Source organism: Poecile atricapillus, chromosome Z, assembly GCF_030490865.1.
Source record: "Poecile atricapillus isolate bPoeAtr1 chromosome Z, bPoeAtr1.hap1, whole genome shotgun sequence".
Lineage (NCBI taxonomy): Eukaryota > Metazoa > Chordata > Aves > Passeriformes > Paridae > Poecile > Poecile atricapillus.
Genome location: NC_081289.1, coordinates 17,667,946 through 17,676,050, shown reverse-complemented (window position 1 = coordinate 17,676,050; position 8,105 = coordinate 17,667,946). Strand labels below are relative to the sequence as shown.

The 8,105-nt window shown below is 44.6% G+C and overlaps 1 protein-coding gene across 1 annotated transcript; it reads right to left on the bottom strand.

Moving 5' to 3' along the window:
- Positions 1 to 2,910: 2,910 nt before the first annotated feature.
- Positions 2,911 to 8,087, bottom strand: LOC131593060 (ras-related protein Rab-19-like). The gene is made up of 3 exons (XM_058865252.1): positions 7,728 to 8,087; positions 6,703 to 6,886; positions 2,911 to 4,655 (listed from the first exon to the last, which is right to left on the bottom strand). Exons 1-3 carry the CDS (start codon positions 7,920 to 7,922, stop codon positions 4,390 to 4,392), a joined length of 645 nt encoding a protein of 214 aa, XP_058721235.1. The 5' UTR covers positions 7,923 to 8,087; the 3' UTR covers positions 2,911 to 4,389.
- Between the last annotated feature and the right edge of the window lie 18 nt (positions 8,088 to 8,105).

Genomic DNA, 8,105 nt, shown 5'->3' with positions numbered 1-8,105 from the left:
TATACATTTAGTTTGATACAGACCCTTGCCTCTTGTGGAAAGTGCAGAGTAAGTGTGTGCTACCTGTTCTCACTGCTCTGAACTCGTAATCATACGAGGTAAGAGGACCTGTTACAACTTGTGCTGCTTTAGTTCAGCTGGCCTTTGTGGCCCAAGGTGGATTGTAATCTTTGAGGGAGTACCTGGTTAATTTATGAAATACAAAGTAACTTTCCTGCTACTGCAGGTACAGAGGAGATTTGTTTTTGGAGGGTACCCTGAGCTCCAGGGTGTCTCATGTTTGGAACAAAACTGGTGTAGATGAAATTATTAATGGTGCAGCAACTTAAAATGAGGGAATCCACATGTAATCCTTTAGGATTGAGATACAATATAGGACTGTGCTGCAGGGATCAAGTAGCTACAAAGTCAGTTTAATTGGTAGGATCAGAAAGGCATTAAACTATAGTTGTGGTGAGCCTCACTTCAGGTTAGCAAAACTAGACTTAGGAGTTAAAACTGTATAAGCAGTGATGTTCATGGACACAACAGTAGAAAGGAAATGCAGGATTGTAAATATGCTGAAGTCTGGTTAACCATGGGTGTGCTGTCTGTCACTCACTGTCAAGCCAGCCAGCCAGCCCCTGCTTGGCAGCAGCTTGCTGTGACTGCATTGACAGAAGCTGTGCAGGAGCTGCGTGAAGGCTGATTTACAACAGCAGCATTAGAAAAAGTGCTTTAAAAGATTTCTGAAAGCCCTGCCCGTCTGAAACTGGATTCCTGTTTCAAGGTGAAGTACTCTTAGGACAAAGGGGCACTTGGCCTGTCTAGAACTATTCTCAAAAGAGTGTGATATCCCAGCATTGCCTATTGGTGTAGTTCCAGTTCTTAACACAGTTGCTTAAGAGTGGTGCTTGAAAATCATTTCAGGAGCCAGTTTGCTGAGCAATGACTATTTGGGCCCCTCTCACAGACCTGCAGGCACACGTGGGCTCTGGGAGCTGAGAGCCAGGAGAATGCCTGCTGGCAGCCACCTGGGGAAGGGGCACCTGTTCCAACGGCGCTGCTGTTGGAGCACTCACCTGGCTGGGGGAAACTTCACTTCCAGTTCCTTGTCCAAAACCACAGGCATGCATCTTCCTCCTGAAAGAAGGCTCCAGGACAGAGCGCTCCACCTCTGCTCAGCGTCTGAAAGTTGTCTCCCTTCCAACTATACTTAAACATTAACTAGAATGACTAGGTCAGAACCTCAGCTTTTGTAACTGAGAGCCTGTCTCCTGCATATAAAGCAAAGCTGGACCACAGAGGCAGTGCTGTGTGCCTTCCACATCACAGGGCTGCTGTTGTGTTGGCTTCTAACTAGTCAGCTTCTTCACTTTGGTATATTTTAAAATATTTCTAATTATTTTTATTAGCCTGTTCCACCAATAGGTAATGGTGCTTCCCATCTGGCCTGGCTGTGACACCAGTGCAAGTAATGTGCCACTGCAAAAACTCAAATACTTCTCAGTAGATAAGAACTTAACAAATGAGCTCATCTTCAAGCTGAATGTGCAGCTCTTGAAACTCAAACCTGTGGGGCAGTAGTAGTTTTTAAAATAGTGTTGTAAACAACTTTATAACCCTTTGTACAAATGCATTAATGATGCTGTCAGGAAGCACTTGGAATTTGCATATGATGCTGGGGAACAAGCCATTAACAGAAGGCTCCACAGCAGTTATTGCTGCTTTGCCTTGTCATAGCTGGGTGTTTCCATCTGCTCTCTGATGGGGAAAGGCAGAACCACAGAGATGCTGAGCTTGTGTTTTAATCTAGTGGTTCTCACAGTCTAGAATAACAGGCTATATACTAAGAGGTTTTTTAAAAGTTCATGGCTTCATGTATTACCTCATGAGGAACAGCGTTACCAATATACTCCGAAGAACCTTGTTAGCAAGTGCTGCTCTTCACTCTGGTGAGGACAGCTTGAAAAGCAACTCTGTGGAAACCATTCAGTGTAACTGCCCAAAGGCCTCATGGAAAATGCCAAAGAGAACCAACCAAAAGAGGTCACGCTCCTGGTTTAGCTGCATAATGGGTAGGTGTCCAAGACTAAGTTTCTTGGAGGAGTAGGAAGCCTGTTAGACCTGTTAAAGGAAAGGGAACAATCACAAGCCTGTTCTCCCTGATCCTGTGTTGCACAGCTTTCTGCCAAGGTCTTGCTTTGCCAGTAGCTCTACATGTGCAGGAAGGGAACAGCAAGAGCCCTGTAGCCTGGCAGTGCTGGGCACTCAGGATCACATCAGCCTGCAGAAGTCTCCCTACTGAGGGTAAGCAAAATAACTTCATACAGCAGTGGTTAATTAAGATGGTAAACCAAATGAACTGTGCAAAGTTAACACTGCTGGTACCATCCTTCCCCTAATTCTTGACCAATGAAAGATTGTAACTGGAGATGAAAGCAATACTTTTCTATTGCAGTCTTCTGGAAGATTGTCTTGGTTTGAAATGCAACCTAAGACAAAGATACAACAACAACCAAAAAAAGAGTAAAAATTATGGATTACAAACTACTACCAGGAAAAGAAATATTAATCTAACATTTGACAGCTCTTGTAGTGACAAGAGCTGTAGAAACTAGCTGTTTGGAAGCTGGCTTGCCACTTTGAAAGGCTATGGTATTTACTGTTGCTTAAATGTGCAAACCAAAATGCAAGTACTAGGCTAGTAAAAATGAAGAAAGAATAATTATTTTGAAAGTAATCATGAGAAGGAGGATGCCTGAAGATGAAGCTTTCTCCACAGCATGCTGTAGCAAGAGGGTAGAATGGAAGATTACACAGCTTACACAGAGCTGAATTAACCATTGCTCTTTGCATGTAATAGCAAAGAACCTGGGCACAGAAAGCATCAAGAGTATTAGAAACATTTCCAAGACTATTATTTAATGATTCATTCTCCTTTATTTTTTGTGCTTCTCAGACAATATTTTCCAGCAATACTTGCTACATGTTTTTCCCTATTTTTCAAGGACTTAGGAAACAGGGGCAACCAGCCATTGGGTAAGCTGGCAACACCCCAGCCTTCCCAAGGCTGCTTTACATGTAACACAAACTGTGTTTTATCATTGCAGACTTTGAGTTGTAGTTCATAGCTTAACAGTAACTAAGTGATACACTTTGGTACACATGGACTGCAGTCAAAAAAACCTCCTCTGATTTTTCTTTCCTCCTCCTCCTTCCCGGTTTCCATCTACTGGGGAAAAAAACTTGCAAACAACAGAAAAAAAACAAACAACCTCAAAACCCTCACCAAAAAAACCCAGCCCAAACCAATTCAAGTATACAGAAAAGCAAGCCCCAAGTAGCAGAGCTTACAATTGGGAGGAGCAATCCAAAACCTTCCACTGCTACCACCATGTTCAGTCTCCACAGCAGCAGCAGACATACTCACCTAGGGCAGCTCTCTGGTGCACTGCATACCATTGCCTTACTGCTCTAACACAATCTAAATTTTTAATTTTATACCTAATTTAAACCATCTCACCCCTTGCTGAGTTTTACAGGAGTTGCATCCATCCTTCACACTCCCTCGAAAATCTACAAGGATGCTCTCAAGCTGCCATTGGCCCATCACACAAGCTACAGAAGGCTTTTGGTTAATATCAGCACATCAAGAGCAAGCTGAGGTTGAAAAATGAAAAAAAAAAAAAGGTCCTTTCACTGGAAGCTTTGCTGTTTGCCAGCAAGTCCATGTAGCAAGATGGAGATCAGTGCTGCAGACAATCCTGACTATTACAAAGCAAAGTGAAAGGCAACTTTTCTCACCCCAGGAACAAGTGTATCATATTCTGCCTGCTATGCCACTCCAGGTTTGTCTGGTGAGGAACTCAGGGCAGATCCTGCACTCTTTCACAAATGTTATTAAGCTCCTTGGGATGGGTGGCTACCTGCCTGACATCAGGAGAGCCCTTAAATGAAAGTTTAGGCAGGAGTGGGTTAGTGCTGTCCAAGCAAGTGTCAGACTTTTTACAGCTACCGGCAGAGAGGAAAGTGCTTGTACTTAAAACCAGCAACACAGCTTAGAAGGGTCAGTGCAGAACTCTGGTGCAAATTTATCTTCTGACAGAGCCAGAAAGACATGTAAGGAAATAATTAAAGGCAATGATTTTTATAGTTCTCTTTGGTTAAGGCAAGGGCTGGCAGCTTCCCGAGTCCTCTCATCTCAGAAGTTCACATTGCTATGTTCAAAGCAACCTGTGCTACCAACAGCAACAATGATCTCTGGAAATACTCACAAGCCAAACTGCAAGGTAGAAATATCGAGAGAGATGGCTTGAGGCCACATAGAACACTTTCATCAACTGAACAAAACTGAATCAAACAGCCTCAGAAGAATGGCAGTTTCCAAGTTCTCCCTGAAATCTCTCTTCAACAGGAGCACTGGGTCTTCTCCACACTTGGACTGGCAATCACTGGCCTGGAGTCAAGACTGAAGCTGTTTGGAGGGTTCTCCCCATGAAGCTGTAAGGTATTTCGGGCTATCAGCTCCTTAGCCATTAATGTGAACACCTCTTCTATGTTTTGAGCTTCTTTTGCTGATGTTTCCAGCACAGCCAAGAGCCCGTGCTTCTCTGCCAGGGTGCAGGCATCTTCAAACAGCACTTGGCGCTTGTCCAGAGAATCCGATTTGTTCCCTTAAAAGAAGGCAAAGAGATACTTCAATCACTTAGTCTTTCAAAAATTTATTTTTAAATGTGATGCATGAATTCAATTTTGTTAAACAACAGATTTATGTTAGGAGTAAGAGTTACTGGATAGAACAAGATGTGAGTACATCGGAGCCACAAATACAGACTGTGGTTTAAAACTGCAGGAAATCATATGATAGCAAATGAGATGAGATCCAAGAAAAAACTAAAAATCTGTGTTCATCTAATTACTTAGTGGAGGTAGTGGAGGTAAAGGATTATTTGGAAGCAACTGTTGGTCCTGTTCCCTAGTGGTTTTAAATGTTAAGTAGTGTTTAAGTTGAATATTTGAAAAAGAAAGTCTTTTAGGGTGATGTAAAAAGAAAGACAAGAATTCAGATCAGATACCTTAATGCCTAAAATATATACTTAAGTTGTTTTTGCATGTATAGAGTAAACTTTTACTTGCAACACTTTAGTCAAAATCTATGATGAAACACGTCAGATAAAATACTTTTGAATGTTTAGGCAGCTGCAGCACATGTGGATTTGAGTTCTAGTAGCTGGCTGAAGTCTACATTCATAGTTTCAAGACAACCCTTCATTAAATTCGTATCTTGAATATATATAAACTAACTACCGTCCTATAAAGTCCCTTTTAATATTTCTAAAAGAAAAAAACCAAAACCAAACAAAACCAACCTATCCCACAAAAAAAAAATAAAAAAAATAAAACAAAACACACATCAAAAAACAAATAAACAAAAAACCCAGCCAAAAATACCCCACCTTGAGGATTATTTGCCTTCTTAAAATGAACCCACACACCTTTTCCTCCTTCAGTTCCAGATAGGAAATCTAGGTTTCTTAACTCCTGCTATAGAGGTGTATAACATGACTAACCATAATTAAACGTATAACGACTTCTCCCAGTGTAAGTAAAGCAAACAGCACAAGCTTTGGAAAAAAGCACCATGTTGGATCCTTAACAAAAGCTTTATTTTTACTAATTTTAGCACTTATCTCTCTAAAAAAAAACCAAACCAACAACCACCACCATCCCCCACCACACACAGATAAGTCTCTTTCTTTAGATTCATGAAAGAACTTAGAAAAACCTGGCCAAAGTGCAGTGATTTACACTTCCTCTGCCCCCAGCTCCAAACACTGCTTTAGATACAGGTCAGAACTTATCGTTTGTTCCTTCCAGAGGAAGGACAGGAGAAACCTCCGCAGCACAAGCACGGAAGGTGCTGGGAGCAGAGGCGGCAGCTCAGGGGCCCTGCCTGGGGCTCAGCGCTGCTCGCAGCACACTGCAGCAGGCTCAGCCACGGCAATGGAAATTGAGGCAATAAAGGCTCCGGCGTTTCACCACACCCGTGCTCTCATTTTGCAGCTTCTTCCTTGGGCTAAGGAAGAGCAATAATAACCATGAAACCCAAGGGAAAGGAACCGTGGCTTCCTACCAGCTCCATTCCCGGCAATTCCCAGCCACTGCTTTCCTCAGAGGCAGTTTCCTGATGCTAGTGGAATGCAAGCAGACTACTCCACGCTCTGCAAAAGCCATCTCCCCATCTATTGTCTTACCTGCTCGGAATCCCATTACAGAGCAGTGCGCACGCATATCAAGAGAACAGAGAGGAAAGATGAGAACCAGGAGCCTGTGCATTCCCCTTCACCTTGAATTATTGAGCTGCTGCATTCCTGTGCATCAGGAGTATAGGGTCAGCCTTACTGCAATTCTAACCTCAACAAAGTGGTTCCTGCCTCCAGCCTGGCAGCAAAGGTTGTTGTGTTATTCCAACAGGAAAGGAACATCTGAAAAAAAGGCTTTGCTGTCTGCAATGGGTTTGGTCCCGTCAGGACCAGACTATGACTTTCCTAATTTTTTTAAACTTAGGCTGAATTGACACACTTCGTGATCTTTAAATTAGAACTGAATTTTTCCTTAACGCATAGTGCATAGATGCTTCAAGTAGTGGTAGGAAACGAGGGAGATTCTATATTCATATTAAATATCTACATAACACAATATTTAAAACCAAAATCCTACCAATTAACATCATGACCAAGTTTGCAGCACCATACTTTTCAATTTCATGAATCCAATGAGGAATGGATTCAAATGTGGACCTCCTAGTAAGGTCATAGGCAAGGATGGCCCCGTGGGCACTCCTGTAATAAGACTGGGTTATTGTCCGGAAGCGCTCTTGACCGGCTGTGTCCCACACTTGGATCTGTAAGAGAAAGGACAGAAGTTGTAAAGAGCAGTGAACACCACTTTCCTAGGTGCTTGCCCTCAGCATCTGATGCCCTTTGTCTAGAAGGCAGCCATTCCTGTCCCAGTTCACTCTATGACACCGGTGTGCTTTGCCCTCTCCACGTCTGAAAAGCCATTTACAAGCCTGGAGAGTCAATCTACACGGACCACAGAGAAAGCTCCAAGGGTAAACCCAGCTTTGCAAAGAGGCCAAGAAACCCATTTTCAACAACTGTAGTAAAAGTTATAGAACATAACAGCCTTTTAATAGCAAAAGAAGAAGAGCAAAGAACCCTAATACAGGACTGGGTAGAGCAAATCTATATATAAAGGCCAGGCATCTTGACTTTCATCTCCACACAGAGGGAAGCTCTAGCTGACAATTTTTTCTGGTGTTTGTTTTGGAAGTCTTCTTCCATCAAATTAAGCACACATCACAAAGTGGAGCCTTTGCAACTTTGGGAGTTTTCCCTCCTTGGTGTCCCAGCTCAAACCCCCCACGTCTGGAGGGAAGAGACATCCCCCCCAAACTCTACAGCCGTCTTCCAAAGAACTCGCTGCAGGAAAAGCACAAGCCAGCTCCTCAAGTAGATCCGGAGAAGTCACGAGAGCAAGTATGTACCCAAATTAGGGTGGCTGCTTCCCCCAGGGCATCTTCCTGAGAGAAAGCTCCACTGGGAAACACCCCTGGTTAGAAAGGCAGTCAGCTTCTGCCAGCTGCCTTCAGCAGGGCCGAGCAGGAGGTGCCGTGCGTCCCGCAGCCTCCTGGCACCTGCCCGGGAAGGACGGCACGGCCGAGGCGCTTTAAGGCCACCGACCTTCACTTTCTTGCCGTCGATATCCATCGAGCGAACGGTGAAGTCGACGCCGATGGTGTTCTGCTGCTTCTCGTTGTACTGCCCTGTCTTGAAGCGGTGCACCACGCACGTCTTGCCCACGTTGGAGTCGCCGATCAGGATGATCTTGAAGAGGTAGTCGAAGGCATCGTCCGCGCCGGAGCTGGGGAACGGCATCGCGGCTGCCGGGCGGGCCTGCGGCGAGGCGGGGAGGAGGAGGAGCCGCAGGCCCGAGGAAGGAGCCCCGTCAGGCGCTCACCTGCCGGGACAGGTAGCGCCGCGGGGCCGGCGGGAGCTGTAGTCCGCCCCCTGCCCTCCTTTCCTTTCCCTTCCCTTCCCCGCCGCCCCGCCCCGGGCTCG